General features: G+C 44.3%; 1 protein-coding gene across 1 annotated transcript in view; it reads left to right on the forward strand.

Moving 5' to 3' along the window:
* PLXNA4 (plexin A4) overlaps positions 1-22,355 on the forward strand; it is a 466,810-nt gene that overhangs the window by 421,987 nt on the left and 22,468 nt on the right. Inside the window, exons 25-28 of the mRNA XM_062580398.1 lie at positions 5,211-5,370; positions 13,378-13,481; positions 16,631-16,730; positions 19,360-19,550. Coding sequence (XP_062436382.1) covers positions 5,211-5,370; positions 13,378-13,481; positions 16,631-16,730; positions 19,360-19,550 — 555 coding nt within the window. The remainder of the gene's footprint in view (positions 1-5,210; positions 5,371-13,377; positions 13,482-16,630; positions 16,731-19,359; positions 19,551-22,355) is intronic.

Consider the following 22,355-nt stretch of genomic DNA (forward strand, 5'->3'; position numbering starts at 1 on the left):
GGCCTATTCTTCCTTTTTGTCTCTCTCCATTCCTATTTCATTTTCCCTCTCCTCTGCCTTCCTTAAACAGGCATTATTCTGACATCTTTTGTTAAAATATATCATAATGAAATAAAGCAAGAACTGATTCAATGATTCAATATTTGTTTGTAGTATAGGATTTCTCTGAATGTCTCCTGTTCTCTCCCAAACTCATCCAGTCATTAGTATGAATTTGAAATACTTATGGCTAAAATTCATTGAGTTGGTCAGGTTTCATGAGTGCTGCATATTAGTTGTTTGCTTGACAGAATTAAATTCCAATTCCTGCAATGCGGTACACTGAAAAAGACTATTTATTGTTATTAGTCCATGAAGGCAAGGCTAGAGCTTCTTTTGGGGCTGGGGAATGTTATTCTTTACTCTTCTTTAATCATGACCAAACTTTTCAAGTCATGATTTTGACTATGGCTTAAATGAAAAATAATTTGAAAGAAATTAAGTAACTTTCTCAGGAAGATAAAAGGAGGCAGAATAGTTTCAAACATCTGGAAATATTGATTTTAGAACGCATACCTCACTTAACTCTAGATTGTTTGGGGCTGATTTCTCTCCAGATAAGATAGCTCTGATTTGCTGTCTGCCAAATCCTACATTTCTCCATTGGAAACATCCCTCAGTGGGCTATGATCTTTGCACTGTATAATAATTTGTGTACATGCAAGGAATTGTTTAGTTTGGGAGAAATTAAGCTAGTTACAGATGTGATTTTCTTGAATAAATGTGTTGCAAGCCAAACGATAGAACTTCTCCTGAGCCGTATCATAGAATCATAGAATGGTAAAGTTCCTCAGAGAAACACCTTTTGGTGTTAATGTCTTCGCTACCAGTCAGTGCTCATCGTCTATGATCTGCAGTGTTATTAAAAACCTAGCTAGATTATTCTATCTATAAAAACCAGGAGGTTCTCATCCCTCTAGGTCACCACCTGCCTTTGCCAGAATCCATGATTTTTTAGCCATTTACAATCTACATGTTAAAACCTCACTTCCAACGGCCACTGCTTGGCTGTCATTGGGATATGATAGACCATCCATCTCCTGCATCAGCTTCATTTCTGTTGACACAAATAGTGTAGACGAGCAAAGGCCTTGATGTGCATCGGATGCTGTCAAGAGTATTGGATAATTAGTGCTTCGAGGTGGCAGGCAGGAGCTGCCCAATATATCTTGTCTCGGAGCTTTTGGCATGCTCTGTGTGGTCCCTGCACACCTCGGTAGCTCTAGTGCAGAGAGCCTAATCAGCTTATCTCTCCTGACATCATACTCCACTATGAATAAAGACTCTTTGAGCTGTCTGTATTTAAAGCTTTTTGAGGTGTTTTTGTGGCAGGAAGGAAGTCACTAATAAGATGTCAAATGTTTTCCCATGCTTAGCCTCTTTGGCAGTCCTTTCCTGCACAATCTCTGCCAAGCCTTTGCTGAGAGAAAGATGTTTGTTTCCAGGATGGAAACTGCAGTGGTCTGGTCACAGGACAGACCATTCAAATACTACTCAGAGAACTTGGGGTGAGGATCCCCTGTGAGGAACCCCAAGCCATGCCTTTATTATTTAAATGTCAGTAATACACAGTAGTGATCAGGCTTCAGTTGCAGTAGGCGTTGCATGTCTATATACTCAGAGACAGCTCATGTCTGGAAGGGCTGGCAGGCGAAAAAAGGCCAAGGATTTTTTTAAAACAAAGTCAATAAGCACAGATCCAATGAGACAGCATGGCCCATGATCACACAAAATCAGTGGGAGAGCTGGACTCAGAGGTTCCTGGTCTGCCTGTTCCCAATCCAGCATCTTTCCATGCTGACTCCATGATTGACACTCTCTTTGTACTATGTTGACAGAGACTTCAGTGCAAGGCATGACAGTGGTGTCAAGTGCTGATTTCTTATCAGTGGCAAAAACCACACTTCCAGCATCTCCTTGAAGATTGCTAAAGTCTCCTGTCCCCTTTGTCCACACTAATAGCTCTTCCCAACAGGGTTCAAGGGCAGGGAGTGAATGCATTCAGGAGATCAATGTCTTGCAGATTCCCTCCAGCTCACTGGTTATACAGGAATGCAGCACAGGCCATCACAGAGGTCTCTTCTTCTCCAGATGACATCAAATATTGTGTTGGGCAGCACTGCAGGAACGATGGGATTAGGCTTATGTCTTTCACTGGTTGCTGTAAGGTCAGCCCAAGGCAAAAGCACAGGACGAACCTTATACGTCCAGTGAGAATAGAGTCCCTGAAGTCCACCAAATGGAGAAAGACAATGCTTAAAGGAGTTTTTCTCCTGGTCACCTCCTCAGAGGAAATCTGTGGGAATCCAAGAGGATCAGTATAACCCCTGGGAGATTTCCCACAGGGGTGGAGTAGCAATCTTTCTCTCCTTTGTAAACACCTCAGTTTGATTAGGAGCTTCAATCTGCTAAGTGGTGACAGATTTTCAGGCTGTTGGTACAAGGATGACCTCTACAGACCCCATAAAAAATTTTAAAGAGAAACATTTTTTTTTGTGTACAATACACAGCTGCCCCTTGCAAAATTCCCAAAGCCTTTGTAGCAAAAAAAGTTCAGAGCTCCAGAAGAGAGCAGTTGGAATACAAAATCCGAGAGTTAACGTGAAACCTGGGACTTATCTATCAAAGTCACTGTACTGTAAGAAGGCATTTGGTTTCTATAAACAAAGACTGCATTGCCTGAAGTGTTGAAAAGAGCTTCTTGAATGCCTTTGAAATGAACGTTGAAATGAATGAGTATGAGGGTTTGCAGGTGCTAGTAGCTATCTCCCTCTGTGCTTGAGACCACCAAGAGCAAACCTGTCTCTGGCCCTTTGAAGCATTACTTACCCAGCTCCCTTCTAACTGATTTAGAAAAGGAGGGCTGCTGTAGTTGGACATGAATGGTCATACCTGCCCAGGCAGGGTTTTTCTGCTGCCATCCAAAGTAAGCACCCCATGAAATTCAAGGACAAAATTATAACAGCAGATCACCACTGTCAGCTCCCAGCTGGATGATAAACCAGATTGCATTGGTGTGGCAGATACAAGTCAGTTCTTGTAGGAGACGTAGGACTTTCTGGATCGGCAGAAGAAGGCCTAGCAGGCTAGCCTAGCTCATTTTGAACAGCACGAGGTACTTCCATGCAAACAGCTGAACTGAATCCCAGGTCACTGCATTGGAGCTGAATCACACTGACAGAGCTTGCGTTGACATCATCTAAGTCCACCTTAGCCAAACTAAAATTAGCAGAGATCTTTGGAAAAGATCATTGCGTGTAAGAAAGACATGCAAAGTGACTTGATCTCCAGAACCATGTGTGGTCCCCCTAGTACTTTCACAAGATCTGGCCTAGCCTGTAACCACCACTTCATTTCCCTACAGATGTTTAATGGGAGGAAGACAACTAATAACCTCAATACTGGATGTATTTTAACAGTGCTTATATGTATAGCTCTGTGATCCTTTGAAATGAAAGATTCCACAAAACAGTAAATCTATGCTGTCATTGTTATTATCTGAATTGATGCTCTTCAATACTCCTGGAAGTGACATATAAATAATAGCTTTATGATCTAATCAATATCTCATATTTATATCTCCCCTTTCATCCAGAAACATCACAGAGCTCTTTGTAAGCAATATATTTACAAGTCCCTCTCAGTTGAGCATAACGGCACCAAAGGGAGCCTGATGAGCCAATATATAATTATACTGATATTATTTCACCCAGTTTCCAGCCACTTTGAGATTCCACTGCATCTTAGTAGGTTAAGGTGGGAAGTAATGGAAAGTCCAGTACCTATTGCGTACTACAGAAGGGAATTTACAGGCAAGGTAGAATTTGCCTAAGTCACCAAAAAATAACATGTCTCCTCTCGTAAAAATGCCACAGGTGCATTTAGTAATTACATATATCCAAGAGCTCCACTGAACACTCCTTCCAAGCATAAAGGTGTGCTAAGTTTATAAAAATTTATAGACTTCTCACTCCTGTAACCAGAAAAGACCAGAATGTTTGACATACACATGGCCCTAAGTTAGGGGATAGGCTGCTGTTAAAATCTGTGCATGTGCTTAGGGAATCCCTTCCCCCTCTCTACCCCATATGTTTCGCATTTTACTCTTGGACAGTGTTTGGAGTAGATGCTGTTTTCCTTCTGAGAAATTAGAGGCCATTCTATCAGAGTCACTTTTTTGTTCTCTATGCCAAAGCAAGAGATATTTTTCTTTTCTTTTTTCTTTTTCTCCCTTTTTCCTTTTTTCCCTTTTCCCTTCCCTTCCCTTCCCTTCCCTTCCCTTCCCTTTCTTTTCGCTTCCCTTCCTTTTCCCTTGTCCCTTTCCCATTTTTTCTCCCTCTATTTCATATTAATAACATTTTTCTCAGGCAGAAAAGTCCTGGACTGTCACAGGACTCTGCAGAAAATGTTCAAAATTAAGGCTGAGAGATCTATGACCATTTTTACCTGAATTTTCAAAGTCAGAGTGACAACGTAAGATAGACATTATTGGACTCTGTTGCCTTGGCAGCTCTCTAGAGAGCAGAGGATAGCTCAGAGGCCAAGGAAAGTACTGGAGAGCACTTTGGATGTCAGTTCAGCTCCAACGAGGGCCAGAGTTGATAGCGCTTTTGATGGTTTCTATGAAAAGAGTGTTTGGGTGAATGCAATTTTTACTGAAGGCACCAGAACCTGAGCTGGTGCTCATGGGCTTTCTGCTATTAAAGTATTGCAAAGATGCCAGAGAGATGAGGCTCAAATTTGGGGGGCTTCTCCCACAGTTACGGTAGCTTCACCTCCCAGAGATAAGTGATGTGAGAGACAAGTTCAAGAAAACCCTCGCATCAACCCAAACTCGCTGACTATAACATTGGGGAGCCCCTAGCACGTAGGTAAAACCCAAATCGTGCTTTCATGAAGTCAGTGGCTGAGTTGCCCTTAGTTCAGTGGGCACAGATCCTAAGTGATACTAAAAGATTGCAAGATAAGGGATGGAGGACAAAGCAGGCATGGACATATGTAGTTCTCCTGTATCTTCTCAGAAAATATTTCATCTTATTCCACTCAAGATCCCTCCCGGCTTCATCCAATTTGTAGGACACAAGAGGCTGGCTGAGGAGGGCAGACCACAGGGTGCTTGTGCCATTCTGAAATGTATGGCTGATCTCACTACCTCCCCTCCCTTCTCTCAGGTCCTGAGCTGTGTCAACCCTGACAATGTGAACAGCCCTGAGATCCCGGTGAAGATCTTGAACTGTGACACCATCACTCAGGTCAAAGAGAAGATTCTGGATGCCATCTTCAAGAACGTGCCCTGCTCTCACCGGCCCAAAGCTGCTGATATGGACCTGGGTATGTGAGTGCATGGTGGGCATTGAACACCACTGTGTAGGGGGAAGAGGGGAGATGGGAGCCAGACAGACCTTGTCCAGCTATTGCAGGTGCCACCTTTCTAGACAAAGGGTGCCCCTGATGCACGTCCAAAGCAGAGCAGCAGTAACGGATTGATTGAACTGATGGATACAGTCCTGGCTAGTGATAGCTCTAAGTCTCTGTCTTTAAGGACTACATGTTAGAAAGACCAAGAATCACCCTTCAACATAAGAAATAGCAGAACTGAGGACTGCTGCTCTGAGATTTCCTTTTTGCAGAGGACTAGGAGAGCTGCATTCACGTCTTAAGGGAAAAAAATGAATCTCTCTGTTTATCATTAGCTCTGCCCAAGATCATTATAGGAAAACTTTATGAATTCATGTGATTTTCTCTGTGGTCTGCTCCTTCGTGCATTACTCTTGTTGGAGTCTGAAAAGAGCTGCATCTGTTTCACTACATTTCCTGTCAGTTGTGCTCTGGGGCATACAGGGAGACGTACCACCCATTATAGGGGTGCCTCTGAGTCCAAAATCATTTTTTTGCACAAAATATGAAGCAAGGACAGTGGGAGGAGTGAGGTGTCTGATATTGGGTCACCAGGCAAATCCTGATACAACACCTGGAGGCTACTATGAAGCGATGAGGAAAAATCTACTTGAGACAGTGTTGTGATGCCTGATATGGAGGTGGGAACTGCACTGTGCAAGACGATTAGCCAGAATTTGCTTTTGATGACCTTCAGTGAAAGAGAGTTGAGTGGAAAGTGATGGAGTCTATAAAACCTTGCAAAGTAGAAGAGGAACCAAAAGGAAAAGGAATGGACTAGTGCCAAGAAGCAATTCACTGCGATAATGGAGGCAGAACTGAGAGGCCAGGGATTAAAGTTAAGTGTGTATATGTGTGTGTGTTATGTAGGGCAGAAGGGGACTCCTGACAGAAATTGCAGTAAGATTTTTGCTCATGAAAGACAGTTAAAATAATGAAACAAGCTGCCAAAAACAGCAGTAATAAAGAACAAATCATATACATCATCAAGAAAGGACTCAAGACATTTCTGGAGCTGCTGTGAGTCAGCAGGGAACTGGAGAGTGCAAGTGTGAGCCTGAGGCCAAAAACAGTAGAGGGTCAGGGCGTCATAGTTGGGGGAACAGGGTTTATGGCTGGATCCGTTGATGTACGCAGTGCTGGATGGTGGCCACAGAGACACATTTGGAACCTGAGTCTGGGTGTGGGCAGAAAGTAGTCTGCCCTGCTATGGGAACTGAATGGCGTGTGAGCCCTGGGAGGCAGGAATTTCACCAGTGTGTTGGAAATATAAGGGATAAACTGAAGCCCACAGATTTTATTGCAGCTTTGATGACTGACAGCAGGTGGTTTTTCCGTTCTCTATGCTTTTTCAGAGACAGTCTCGACACAGAGCCCCATAACCCACCTCCCTGTCCAAACTATGGTCAGGCCTGGAGAGATGAGCTGTTCTGAATCTGACCCATATTCCCAAATACAGAAGAGTGTTTATGTGTTGGGGGGGGGGGAGTCCCCAAATGGAGAACTGACAACTGGGCAGCCTTTTACTGCTTTTACTGCTGCAAACATTTTTGACCTGCTAAGTGGTGCTAAAGACCAGTGAGGTCCCAAAAGTATTCGTGAGCATGTGCACAAGTTTGTCTTTACTGACAGGAGACCGTTTTATGAGCAGCCATATAAAAAATAGCACTCATGATGCTGTTGGGAGAAAAAAAGCATCTCATCTGCAACAGCAGCAATAAAGTTTCAGGCTTCATTAGCACAGGTTCCAACAAGGTGAGAGGAGTGTGACTGACATGAGTGAAGAAGGTATGAAAGGACATGCACATCCCACCACAACTCCAGTCCATCTTCTTTGTCAGAAAAGATGTTTGTTGGTCTGTGGCATCCTTTGGTCACAACGAAGGTGGTTTGGGGAGAGCAGGAAGATGATGTCCCTCAGAAAGCAGCACAGAGCTCTCAGTGTCAACCTGCCCTGGGTTGCAAGAGCTGCTGAATCAGCCCTGTCAGTCCTGGCTAAGCAGCAGGAGAGAGCATATGATTGCAATCCGGCCTTGAAATCAACGGCTTGCTAAACAGCAACACCATTTTCTATTACCATGACCATTTTATAGTCTTTCTGTCCATACTAAGGCCAGATTGTTCACACAGAAGAAAGCAAACAAGCTAATGAGTTATTTTGAGTAGTTAAATGCAGGGTAGCTGCAGGCAGAGTGACTTGTATGTGTCACAAATGTCATAATGTTTTGCAGTTACCCAGACGACTCATAGTGGGGGCTGTCAGCTGAAAGCACTTGTATTGGACACCCTGAGGTTACATTTTAGTCCAAAATCCAAATTGCAGCCCTCTGAGTAAAGGTTTCTTTCTATAGTGGCTATTCGTGTTATTATTATTTTTTAAAGTCCTCATCATAAATAAAATACCCCTTCTTTGGGAACGCATTAAGGTGTGAGAATCACAAAACAGAAATTTGGCTCCACACTGAGACATCCACTCTCCCTGCTTCTGATTGCCTCCTGAAAGGGACTGCTGGGGTGCTGGGGGCTGCCAAGCCAAGTGCCATGCACTGCTTCTGTATCCACTTTGGTATGACCGCACCAGGGCAAGCTCTCATCACCTCACCAGTATGCCTCACTGGAGGTGCCGTACTGGGGTGGGCAGTTTAGAAACCATTTAAATTGAATCAAACTCTAGAACATATACAGTAGGGCAGACCACTTACATAATACAGGATAAAAAAATTTCCAGGCACCTTCTGTCTATGCATTTTGATATGAACTTCTCTTCTCCCGACCTGCAAACTGCTATGGTCCTTTCTCCACCCTAAAACTGCAACTGAGGTTCCCAGTTCATTTCTTATAGGTCATCAGTTGCAGGCAACTTATCCATCTTTGTTTCCCAGCCACCTGGTCATACTGGAACCTGCAACATACAGACGAAAGTTTATTCTGCTGTTACCAGTGCCAATCAGTCACTCATGTGGAAGCTATTGGGAAGTGATAAAATACTTCTAGGAACGCAGGACTAAAAGCGGCCACCTGGCTCTTCAAACTAATCCTTCACAAGCACAAGTAATCATGAAATAAGTACTGAGCCTGAGTAAGCCAGATGTATTTCTTTCACACACATTTGCTGCACATGACCAGTCACAGACACATTTCACAGCCCTTTATGGTGGATTTAAGGTCTGTAGTAAAAGGTTGGGAAACATAATACAGCATGTATGAATGACTAAAATGGATCATGTGCATCATGACCTGGAAGTGCCTGTTAAGGATATGGTAACTGATGGTGACTAGCTCTGGTAAAAACATCTGGAGTGAGGTGAAAGGACTCCCATCCACCTTGGTATTTCAGTTGCCCTGGAAAAAAAAATCATCTCTCCACTGAACTTTTCTCTCTTTTTCAATGAGCATGTTCAGGGTCACCTGGATCAGAGAGAAGGCACACAGGAGGTGCAAGATTTTCAGTAGGATTCAAGCTGCAGGACAGCATATCCCTGGTACCCATAGAGCCATCCCCTAGCCAGGCACTGATAGAGCTTAGACAAGCCCCTCTTTGTCAATTGGCCCTGGAATTTCTTTTTTCCCATTCAAGTTGAGCAGAAAGGTTGTTTCTAAAGAAGGGGAAAAAAAAAAAAAAAAGAAGAAGAAGAAGAAGAAGTAATTCCTGCGTGCAATAAAAAGATACACTATCAGCTGAATGAAATATAAAGGCTTCACAGCAGCTGTCTCCTGAGTTTGCATTTACCGCTGCTCCTGATTGGAAGGCTTGATAAAGATAATGGGATTTTTAGCTTCCCTCCCCCTCTCCCTCCATGTCTCCGGAAGGTGGAAGTGTAACAAATTGGATTGGAGTGTGTCTCTCCTTTGTGGCAGCATGGTGAGGAGCGTGCAGATCTGATGAGAGAGGTACAGGGTGCTGCTGCCAGCAAGGACAAAGCTACAGTTTTCCCTTTTCACTGTGAATACAGGTGTTGGGGTCACCTTTTCCTCCTTTGCCCCTTCTCCCAGCCTCTGCATTTATTTAAAAAGACCAGCATGACCACTTTAGCACTTGCAGAGCAAGGGAGTATGCAGAACTCCTTTAAGGCAAACCAGGAAGAGCGGAGGGCCCCATAGAGAGTCTGGTGACCACAGCTGGGGACCTTTCCCAGTCAGCACTCAGCTGCACAATAAAATAATTTGTACTTGGTCAAGGGAAGAAGAGTATAACACTGAAGCCACAAGCTCTGCATCTGCCCTGTGGGGAATTGACCTCTCTGGCTTGCACAGGAGAGGGTCTTGTGTGGAGTCAGACCAGCAATTCTCCATCATTGTGTGCACTCAGTGGAGCACTTTGTAAGAGCACCATTGCCTGATCAAGCCTAAGGTGCAGCGTTTTGTGCTCTTCTAAGAGATATTTGGGACCCGTTAGCTTCTGGGAACCCAATCCACGCAGGATGAACTGAGAGCGTCGCCCTTAGACATCACAGGGATAATGTAGGTGAGGATCTAAGGAGCTGAAGTAAATGAAGAGCAGTTTAGGATCAGTGCTTAGCTGCTATAACCTTTACTTACACTCTGAGTATTTCCAGCCAAAGAAACACTCAGCAATAAACACAGCAGCTGACCTCTTCCTGCTAATTTAAATGAATAATAAAGGCAAAGGCGACTTTCCCAATACATTTTAATTATGTGATAAGAAAATTGCTGAAACCAAAAGAAATTTGCAACGGTCTTTGCATTTTTATATTAGGAGCAATAAGCAGAGGTGGCAGGTGATGTCTCCATAACTAAGAGTTCATTTTAATTAACTCCAGCAAACGAATAGACTTTCTGCTTGGACTGTGGCTAAACCGTATGTGGCTGGGTCATTGTGACTGAGATATGACCATCAATGAGGACACTTTAGATGGTTCAGGTTGTCTCTGGCTAAGCCACAGCCATGCCTCTAAGTCTCTAAGTGATATTACATTTCTCTCCTTTTTCTCTGCTTATGCATTCCTTGCCTATGGGCAAGTCTGTGAGTCCACTGTTAGGAAAGCTATGCCAATCCTCCACATGGAGCATCCTTCAAGTGAAAGGTAGTGCCCTGGGAAGGGACAAAGCAGTCCAGTCCTGCAGAAAGAGAGAAGCACGTGGCATTTTGGGGCACAGGCTGGAAAACTGAGAGTAGTTGGAAACAGGAGCCCTTTTACCCACACCTACTCTGCCAAAGGCTGATGGAGGTAGCATACTCCAGGAAGCAAGTGTTGGTTCTGGTTCGGGCTCTTCTCTTGGTTGTGTCTCTGCTGTAAGCTAGAGCTGAGAGCTTCCTCTGCTCTCTGTTACTCAGGACTCCAGGGACAAGAAGTGCTACAAGAATGCTGAAGGAGATGAACCAGCCCTAGAACAGTGTCTGGTGCTTTGCTAAACAAGGCAATGCTCTACTCAGGGAGCTCTGGCTGTGGCTAGATCTTGACAGTTAGACTCAGATACCCCAAAGTGTTGTGTCTATTTTGCCAAACGAAAGTGAACAGGAACCATTTCTCATCCCTAAGGCAAGTGACACACGCTGGCTTCCATTACATAGTGAGGGTTGGTCTTGGAACCAGCAAGTTGGACAAAGAACAGAGTTAGAGGGTGAACTAAGAGTTAAACACTGTGAATAACTAGTATTGCTAAAGTACTAGGCCTTGTTCTGTTCAGGTCTGTGGTCCACCCCTTGTGTTATCTATTTGTATAGACCTTTCCACTGTGTACTTTGATGGTGGAGTTCAGGATCCTGCAGGAAAGAATTAAGGCAACAAGCAGGATTGCAACCCTGGACTTCAGGAGAGCAGACTTTGGGCTCTTCAGAGACCTGATTGGAAGAATCCCATGGGTTAAGGCCCTAGAAGGAAGGGGGGTCCAGGAGAGCTGGCTAATATTCAAACATCACTTCCTCCAAGCTCAAGAGCGGTGCATCCCTATGAGTAAGTGCAGCAAAAGGGGCAGGAGACCTGCATGGGTGAGCAAGGAGCTCCTAGCCAAATTCAGACAGAAGAAAATAGACTGTGGAAGAGGGGACAGGCTACTTGGGAGAATTATAGGAATGCAATCAGAGTACGTAGAGATGCAGCGAGGAAGGCTAAGGCCCAGCTGGAATTCAGTCTGGCAAGGGATGTCAAGGACAACAGGAAGGGCTTCTTCAACTACATCAGCAGCAAGAGGAGGACTAGGGAAAATGTGGGCCCGCTACTGAATGGGGCAGGGACCTGGTGACAAGGGATGCAGAGAAGGCAGAATTACTGAATGCCTTCTTTGCTTCAGTCTTCACTGCTAAGTGCAGCCCTCAGGAATCCTGCAGCCTGGACGTAAGGGAGAAAGTCCAGAGAAGGGAAGACTCCTTTGGTTGAGGAGGATAGCATTAGAGACCTTCTGGGCAGGCTAGACATCCACAGATCCATGGGCCCAGATGGGATGCACCCACGGGTACTGAGGGAGCTGGTGGATGTTGTTGCCAAGTCCCTCTCCATCATCTTTGAAAGATCCTGGAGAACTGGAGAGGTGCCTGAGGACTGGAAGAAAGCCAGTGTCACTCCAGTCTTCAAGAAGGGCAAGAAGGAGGACACAGGCAACTCTAGGCCAGTCAGCCTCACCTCCATCCCTGGAAAGGTGATGGAACAGCTCATCCTGGATGTCATCTCCAGACATATGGAGGATAAGAAGGTGATCAGGAGTAGCCAGCATGGATTCACCAAGGGGAAATCCTGCTTAACCAATCTGAGAGCCTTCTAGGATGGAGTGACTGGCTGGGTAGATGAGGGGAGAGCAGTGGATGTTGTGTACCTTGACCTCAGCAAGGCTTTGGACACTGTCTCCCATAACATCCTCCTTGAGAAGCTCAGGAAGTGTGGGTTAGATGAGTGGGAGTAGTGAGGTGGATTGAGAAGTGGCTGAAAGGCAGAGCTCAGAGGGTTGTCATCAGTGGCATGGAGTCTAGTTGGAGGCCTGTGGCTAGTGATGTCCCCCAGGGCTTAGTACTGGGTCCCATCCTGTTCAACTTTTTCATCAATGACCTGGATGAGGGGACAGAGTGCCTCCTCAGCAAGTTTGCTGATGATCCCAAGCTGGGAGGGGTGGCTGATACACCTGAGGGCTGTGCTGCCATTCAGAGAGACCTGGAGAGGCTGGAGAGCTGGGTGGAGAGGAACCTCCTGAGGTTCAACAAGGGCAAGTGCAGGGTCCTGCACCTAGGGAAAAACAACCCTAGGCACCAGTCCAAGGTGGGGGCTGACCTGCTGGAGAGCAGCTCTGCAGAGAAGGACCTGAGAGTGCTGGTGGATGACAAGCTGACCATTAGCCACCAATGTGCCCTTGTGGCCAGGAAGGCCAATGGTCTCCTGGGGTGCTTTGGGAAGAGTGTTGCCAGCAGGTGGAGGGATGTGATCCTGCCCCTCTATTAAGCCCTGGGGAGGCCTCATCTCGAGTCCTGTGTCCAGTTCTGGGCTCCCCAGTACAAGAGAGAGACAATTCTATGAGCTAATGCCAGACTTGTCATGTCTGTAGGCAAGTGCAATATGTTCTGTTCTCTACATGGTTCAACGTAATTTTTGAGTGTGCGTGTGTGTGTGGGGGGGGGTGTTTCCAGTGCAAAAGTCTTTTTGTGAAATCAGTATCATTTTAGTTAAGATAAACAAAATAGTTTGTATAATGTAGGACTTGACTCATAACTTCACCATATAGTTGTGATTTTTGCATTCTTTTCTGAACCATCTTCCTTAATCTTTCTTGATTCATCTATCCCTTCTTTCCCTCTGTCATGGGCTTTGGACATGTGTACATTTGTGTTGTATGTGGTTGGAGGCACTTGCCAGACCGTAATGGTAGACTGTGACATGCTGCTTCACAGATAAGTAGGCTGCACATGTGTGAGGCACATGAGTTATGAGCACAGGAATTAAACCTTCTCTCAGAGGGTCTGCAGAGCAGATTGAAATGTGCTATTTCTCCTTGCAGAGTGGAGGCAGGCAAGTGGGGCGAGGATGATCCTTCAGGATGAAGACATCACAACCAAGATAGAGAATGACTGGAAGAGACTCAACACGCTGGCACACTATCAGGTAATGTGACCACAGACGCCAGGATGACTTACCTGATGCTGTTACTGTATGATCACCTATCAGGGAGTTACTAATCTCCAGCCAGCTCATCTAGTACCTCCCCAAAGGCCACACTGCATTCTCAAGGACTCAACTTTGCCCAACATACATCCCCCTCCTCTGTTGCCTGATGCAACTCTGACACTTGGCAGTAGCTTTCTGGCACCACAAGACTGCCCTGTGTGTGGTCATAGTCTGTAGGGAAGCTGTAAGTATCATGATGGGACAGAACAAACTCAACTCAGACAATGAATTAAAACAGTGTCCTACCATGATTCCCTGTTTTTTTGCTCAGGTCTGTGGGAGAGAATGGGAAGAAAGTAGCTCAATCAAGAAAGTTAAAAGGAGAATGATAAAGTGCTGTTCTCTAAGATGCAGCAATAAACAACAGCTGAGCGAGTAATAATTGGGCAGAGCCTTTGAATTGAGTACATCCATCCTGCCCCACTGACCTGATAGGAATCATCCTGAAAATCGTTAGAAATGAGTCCAGAGGAAGAAAAAAGCTTCTGTCACTTTCAAAGAAGAGAGCAGCCCTTGTGGGCAAAGGATGTGAAAGGGAGTTGAGGTCAACATGAGGACAACACAAGTCAATATTTCTCTTGTTGACAAACAGAAAATAAGCCTTTTCCTCCCTCTTTTTTCCAATACATCCAAGCTTTTTTTTTTTCTTTTTTCTTTTTTTTTTAAATTTTAGTAGAATGGAGATGGATTGAAGGAATAAAAATACAAGGGGAAGGGGCTTATTATCCAGAAGAAAGAGGAGGGAAGCAACGTTGCAGGATATAGATTGGTACAATAGAGTAGTCAATGACCTGAGAACTCTTGGTTTTAATCCATATCTTGATCTACATGACCTTCCTTGGTGGAGGCTTCCCTTCATCTCTGCATTACCTTGAGATCCATAAAAGAGGTCAAAAAATATCTTACAGAAGTGATAGATTTCCTGAAAACCTGAGTTTTGGTGAAAAGCTCCCTCCACTTGTGCTCTCCTCTTTTGCTAAAAAAGCCTCATTAACTTCAGTCTTAAGATGACAATTTTGTCCTTTCCCCAATCACACCTCAGCAATCTATGATTCATAATATATATATATATATATTTGCATTTAATAGCTGACTTGAGGAGGCAGAAGGCAGTAATTTGAAAAGGAAACAAAACTTTTCACTTCCAATTGACTGAAATATTGCTGGCTAACTCCAGAAGACTTTGTGTATGGGGCAGTGGGGGGGGGGGGGGGGGGGAAGGAAGGGACACTTGTATTTTATTTCACCAAAACAAGGGCATATTTTTCATTTCTTTCTTGACTTTTCCAGTTGTTTACTTCCAGCAATGAGCTCCCAATGCTGCTGCTGAGATGAGCTGGGGCAGAACAGATTCTCAGCTGCCAAAGTGTTGAGCTCTGTGTCACTTATCCTGGCTGTCCTGAGGCCCGAGAAGAAGCATACGGGGACAGTCACTGATATTCCCGATGCCTCAGTTTCCCCATCTGTAGTATGGGCCTAAAACTACAAAGAGTCAATAATTGCCTTCCATGGTTGCTGAGAGGCTATTTAATTAGCCTCTGTAGTGCTTTGAAGATCAAAAACTCTGTGCAAGTGCTAATTATTATTATTACACAGACAAGAGCTAGAAGTTGTTAACATTTTTTTTTTCACGTATCTCCTTTTTATAATGTCTTATTTATCACAGATATTCCTGATATGGCTCCTCTGAGCCACTGGCTTGTTAACATTTCTGATACGGGACTCAGATGAATTGCCTAGATGTAGAAAGAAAAAGTCTGGCTCATTTCTGAAAGCTCTGTTATCTGTTGAAATGCTTTCCCGTGACACCCTGGAGCAGAGCCATGCCAGCCCTGCTCCTGTTCCTGAGTCGAGACTCTCTGACACAACAAGGAGGAAAAAGCTGTGGTGGTCAGCTCTCTCCAGCAGTACATTTGTCACCTGGAAAGAGAAGACTGTATGGAGAGGTTGACAGGATCAGTGAAAAAGGAAAATGTAGATATCCACATCTGAGCTAGGTACCTAGACACTGCCTGCTGTCGGGTTAGAAGGAACAGAAAATATCACATCCGTTTCCCATCCTTATGGGACATCCCACTCTTAATGTCTGAAATAACTCAGAAGAATTATTCCCCCTAAATGTTTATTTCTCCCTGCTTAAAGTCATTAGCACAGTTGCAGGTATCTACATCACAGCTATGTTAAGGTAAAGGAGTTGAACATTAGAACTAAATTTTATTGCTGTGGAAAGGGACTCCAAATCCAAGTCCTAAGCAACTCAGAAGGATTTACATTCCTTTGTCCTTGAAAACCACTTCTAGTTTGACTTAAATTTAGAGTTAACTTGGAAAACTCCCTTCTCTCATTTGTCTCTTGATTATCAAATATGCTTCTAGAGACATTTTAGCAGGACCTCAGTAAGGCTGAAATCTGGACTCACATTACCAGATTATGCAAGAATATCTTGTTTGGAGAAAATCCTGTTGTTTAAGGGCTGTAATGTATAAGAAAAGCTTGTGAGATTTGAGACCTAAAAAACTGATCTACACACTCTGATGGTTCTTGGCCTAGAGCTTTACCCAGCTCCCAGCCCTCCTCTAGATTCTTCAGTCTGGATCTGCTCAAGCAGTTTGAGATCTCTGATATTTTTATTTTTTTAATGACAATCCCAGTCTTCCATCAGCTGAGCTCCCAGATAAACGGGCATTTCTCCATTTTGAAAAATAACCCTACGGTAGTTCCAGCCTGACTTAAAATAGTGTTGTGGTTACATGTTACCTTAGACACTCTACAGTATGGCGACAAAGTCTTTTATTCTCTTCATGTCCGTATCCTACAGACTATTAGAGTTGCTTCATGAAGAACCTAACGTAAGTCTTACTAAGGTCGATGGAAAGATTGCCATTGTTTTCAGTGGGCTTTGTTTCATAGGCCAGAGTATGCTTTGTCATCAGCTGGCCTGTTGCCATAGTTCAGGCTTCTAATGATGTAACAGGAAGATTTTGTCCCATTTTTTGTCTATAAACCCACTCAAGAAAGCATCTTATGCTTTGAGCCAAAATTACTGTCCTGCCTGTATTTATTGACAAAGTCCATTTTATCTGTAGGTGCCAGACGGATCTGTGGTAGCTTTAGTCTCCAAGCAAGTCACTGCCTACAATGCAGTCAACAACTCCACAGTCTCGCGGACTTCAGCTAGCAAGTACGGTAAGGAGCTATATGCTGATACAGGTTGAGAGAGCAATGGAGAGGAGATCCCAAACATCATGCTGGTTACAAAACATTGAGTACCAGCAAAGCGAATGATAAGCCGATGATTAGTTAGTAGGAATGGTGGGGAATTGGAGCAGAAGAGAATTTAGCCGTGTAAAACTTTGACATCTGGTCCAAGCTGTTGGTCCAAGTATCTGGATTACTCTTGGGAAGTACTTCTCCTCACTCTTGGTGAGGCTAAACAATAAGCTGCCTAAATTTTATAACACTGTATTATATGACATATATTCCATGGTCAGATAGGATGAATCTTGCTCTTAGAGTGTGCACAGGAAGCTGCAGCCAGGGAGTACGCAGCACAGTACAAGAGTAAAGTCATTCTCGTTAGTAAAGGCCTTGGAGTATGGTCTGTGAGGAAGACAGATTTGTGGCACAGATAAGAGGATTCTTGGGCTACAAGCAACCATAACTTACATAGGGCACTGCCCTGAACTACTCTTCACAATGTGGATGTTGTGTGTCTCATCCAGCTGTCTTATTATCCCCAGGGAATTTTCACCTGTAATAAATAAATAAATGAAGAGCTCACTGAGCTCTTGTATCAGCATATCTCAAAGCAGTATACTGCTTTTCACATTTTACCCATGAGACAGCTGAGACTGAGACAGCTATGAAGCAGAGACCAAGTGGAAATTCTGCAGAAACACGGTTCTCCTGAGTCGTATTTACACCATCACGCACGCTTCTTCTCTGCAGTAGAGTCACAGGCCATGATATGTCTCACTATAGTAACGTGGGAGGGGAAAGAAAAAAGCAACTCTGTAATCTGCAACGAGAGACTGTTGTAAAAGCACCCTCCATTCCAGGTCCAGCATTCATATCTCATTATTGTTGTTGTTGTTGTTGTGCTTTTGTATCTCATTGTTGTTGTTGTTGTTATTTTAAATGTATGACAGCATTTCTCATCCTTCCCATTCCCTTTAACTTGAGAAAAAGTACAGTTACTCAATGTCCAGAGGAGTTGTCTTCCTCTTTCTCCAAGGACATGAGTAATCCACCAAATCTTATTAATATTCATCCTCTTTGCCATGTGGTTGCAATTACTGAAAGACACAGTGACCTTTGAAAAGGAAGACTTTGGGGGGGGTGTAATTTCTGTTGAATTTCTTTTCTTTTTTTTTTTTTTTTTTTTTTTTTGTCATTTTGTATGGGGTATGGAAGGTATGGGAGGAGGGTATGGGGAAAAATGCAGAGGGAGGAGAAGACGTCGTGGGTCAGAAGTGATTGTTAATTGCAATTAAGGAAACAGCATCCACAGAGAAAAAGGATATTCCATCTGATAATTAATATGTAGAGATTGGTAATGTACTAATGAGGCTGATTCAGACCTTGCTACAGAAAGGTGCAACACTCATGTGTTAATTATCATTAGAAAAGACTCAATCTATAGCATTACTGGAAGGTCAGAGGGAGAGGAAAGCCACATGCCACCAGCTGGAGGCAGAGGGAAATGAAATCTGGGGTGTAAAGGTGTTCTTGAAGACAAAATTTGTGTGGGTCCATCTGGGGATCTGGTCTACTTTCTATTAGGAGTTTAACAAAAACAAGGCTTTTGGGCAGGGAGTGAAGAGGACAGTTGGCTGGGAGGCACTGGATTACTTTGAGGCAAGAGTAGGGAGGAGAAACATCTCCTCCTAAGTCTGGGGATGGGGACATAAGCAAGATGTCACATCAATATTATCACATAGAAAGGCCGATGGCCCGTTCTCTGACCATGAGGCTGAGCAGGATGGATTTGTATGGCTCACATCTGTTCAGCTAAAAACTAATAAGATGATCTTGCCCATAATGGCTATCATAAATTGTCCAAACTATCCCCTGACCTGCCCCTTGGCAGTGTTTGACAGTGACAGAGCTAGTTGTCCCAGACCAAAGCTCTGTCAGGGAACATGGTGACAGTTAAACAGCATGGGCAACTGAAGGTCAATGTTCGGGCCTTGCGTAAGGTACTAACATAGACACAGTCATCACATCCTGCTTGGCTGACCTCCCTTATGTTGAGCAAATCACTCAAAAGTTAATGCTTTGATAGTAAGGCCCGGTCAATAAAGCTGCTTTGACAGCTTCTCTGGTTCACACCATAATTCCACACTGGAAATATACCTACATTACTCAGTGTAAATTGCAGCACTCAGTCACCTCCCCCTCCCCAAGATGATGGAGTTTTACTGAATGCTAACATAGAAATGCAGAGCTTGTGAGAGCAGGCACACTATAGTACTGCCACAGCCCTCCAGCTTTGGAGACCCCAGCTAACATCTGCTCAGGGGGTATGCTGTGTGACCATGACGTCTGGGTCTGTGCTGTGCATGCATGCCCAAGGACTCATGTCTAGCTGTGGTCATCTCGGCCTTGCACCAGAATCTGTGTGCGCATCCAGTACATATAGTGGATGGGAGAAGTACCTACAGCCAGCACTGAACCCAGGTAGAGGGAAAAGGTCATCTTCTTGCCTGTCTGATGAAAAGCTTCCATTAAGAAAAGTAGCATATTTCTGTGGCGAAACTCATTGATCATAATGCAAGTGCTAATAAGGCTGAGACACATGCATCTGTCTTTCCAGAAAACATGATCCGTTATACAGGCAGCCCAGACAGCCTCCGTTCTCGTACACCTATGATCACCCCTGACCTTGAGAGTGGAGTCAAAATGTGGCATCTGGTGAAGAACCATGAGCATGGTGACCAAAAGGAGGGTGACCGGGGCAGCAAGATGGTTTCTGAGATCTACCTGACAAGGCTACTTGCCACCAAGGTACATGGCATGGTGGAGGGGGTGGGGGAGCAGAAATGGGCTTTTAAAGGTTGATGTGAGACTTATTGCAGACAAGAAATGAGAGACTGCTCAAAGGATATCAAAGGGAAATTAAAAACAGAAGAGTAGAAGGAAAGTAGAACAAGTGCTCCAAGAAAACAGAATCAGGAAATGGATTTGTGACAATGAAATGGTAACAAGAGGGAAATGGCAATTTTAAGAGCAGGACATTGGGTAGTTCTAGAGAGAGGAAGAACAAGAAGAGGGGCTGCTATGAGCAAAGGGAGTGACTTGTCAAAAATGGACTATAAATGAGTGAGAAAAAGGTGATAGTAACCAAGCAGAACCCAAGGGCTTAAGGAGAGATTGGGATTTGGAGAACAATGAAGAGTGAAAAACCAAATGCCCTGAGCCCGGTGGAGAGAGTTTGCAGAGATGTAGGTGTGTGCTGGGCTTGTAGATTATATAGGATTGTAGTTTGTCTCAAATGGAGCAAACAAAGACCTAGAGCATGAACATGTTCTTATCAGGCTCCAGGAATGCATCATATCGTGCCTTGCAATTTGAAAGGGGATCCCATGCCACAAAACCCTGTGTGGGTATGTGTCCTTCTTCTCCACCTTTTCCCTGGGACCATAAAGATTTAGTTAAAGATAAGTTTAGTTAAAGATAAAGGAGTCTTGTGTAGATGACTTGTCAGGGGATTAAATTAGCCTTGGTGTGGCTAATAGATGACCAGCTCCAGAAAGAGCAAATGGAGTTAGGCATGCATACACGTTCAGATGTGGAAAGTTCAGGAACTCCTAAGGGAAAGTAGATATCAAATCATGGAGGTGCAGAGCAACAGCATCCTGAACTGAATCCCCAGAAATGTCTCACACATCACAGATGGCCCATGACAAGTCTCTGCATAGACACCAGGGACTGCCTGCCTCTGGGGTCTTTTCTATAGATCCAGTTTCCTCTGTATATTGTGATCTTCTGGCTGGTTGTGCTCTTCCAAAGCAACATTTCCTAGGTGTTGGTAAGCTCCTATCCAGTCAATCCATATTCCCCAAAATGCTGTGGAAACCAGCTTCTGATATGGAGGAGAGCCTTAAGGCTGCCAGATCTGTAACTTACTGCAGTGAACTTCTGATTTGTGAAAGCTACAAAAAGTGATTTAACTCTCCCAGTGTCTGCAAAGCTCCAACTCACTGTTACTCAGCATCACTCTGTTCTTTACCTGAGATGGGAATGGCTGGCTCTCACAGCAGCTGGCTGGCTCAGAGGCTGGCAAAAGACCTGAAGCCTTTCAACTTCTTTCATCTCTGACCAGTGCTGTCCTCCACAAAACTTACTTCTAAAGGCTTTACAAGCATGTGGGCAAAAACGCTTGTCTGAGCTTCCATCTATTTGCTTTTCCACTCTGTCAGTCCATTTTTGGTGGTGGTCTCTTTGTATAGACCTGTATCAATGAAAAGGTTGCAAAATTCTTCTTTTGCACCCCGGCAGAGACCAAAGCAAGCAGAGACAGGCAGTAAAATCCAAGACAGGTTCCTTTTGCATCTGACATCTTCTTGCAGCATAGAGATTCTCTGTCCCAGCCTCTCTCTAACACGTAAGTTATCTTGGTGATCCCAGAAGTGGAAACTGCAGAGCAGCTGTGGCTCAGGTGTGGCTAATCATGATGTTATTTCACCCCATTCTGAGCAGGGTTAAACAAAGCAGTGATCAAACAGCCCAATCCTCCTTCCTTCGATGAAGTTTTGATGATTATCATTTCCTGTCAGAACGTCAACAGACACAAACACAATTATGTGTGTTCGTGCAAACACCCTCTGAGTTCACCCATCAGACAGACCTCCATCATACATTTAAGTCCTACCGTACAGTTTTATCTACATTTTTTCCTCGACTCATTTTACTGCCAGTTTCTGGCTCTATCCCCAGGACACAACGGCCGGCTCACTCTGGCTATCTGTTCTGCAGTGGGATTCAGATTTGAAGTGACTGTCTTTAGCTTTTGGAATATGCCCAACTCCATGACCTTAAGATGCTTTCATGGATCACATAACATCAAAAGAAAATGATGCTCCTCAGGGACCGGGCCCCAGCTGCTGCAAACCAGTGATCACTGGACTAGTGCGGATTTCCACTGTCGAGGGATATGTCCCCCTACCCCACCACTGAGTCACTTCTACTTTTTGTTCCAGGTCATGAACTGAAGTCTTGCTTTTTGTGAACACAGTAGAAAATCAGCTGTGATGCTTACACAGCAACACGGAGAGTGGAAAGGCTGTGAGTTTTCTCTTTCAGTTCTAGGACTGAGAAATTTACTTTCCTCATCATGCTCATTTGAAGGCGAGAGAGAGAGTTACCAACTGCTGGTAATATAATCCCAGGGAATACTTAGATAAAATGTCAGTAATTTTTATTCTGGTAAATCCCTGACCTCTGAGACCTAGAATCTCTTGTCTAAAAGCCTCAGAGGTTTTCTTTGTATTTGTGTGGGTGAGCATGTAGAGAACTAATTCCCTCCAGAAACTGAAACAGGAGGGCAGCTCTTTCACATCAGACCGACAAGATTTCCCCTCAGGGGCCCTTTCTGAGTCAGATATGTGCTGCAGGGTTTTGTTCACCCTGCAGGAGCTCACACAAGCAAGCGGTACCTCTGTTTGTTTCCCAAAGAATAAATCAAATGGTGAATCAGCAAGAGACACCGGCCTTCTAATTAAGCATTTGTTAGCGTTATGTAAACTTGAGCCACTCTGGCGGAACCCAGCACTTCGTTTCTAGTAGGATTTTCTTTTTCCTGGGTCTGCA

Source organism: Rhea pennata, chromosome 1 (assembly GCF_028389875.1).
Source record: "Rhea pennata isolate bPtePen1 chromosome 1, bPtePen1.pri, whole genome shotgun sequence".
NCBI lineage: Eukaryota > Metazoa > Chordata > Aves > Rheiformes > Rheidae > Rhea > Rhea pennata.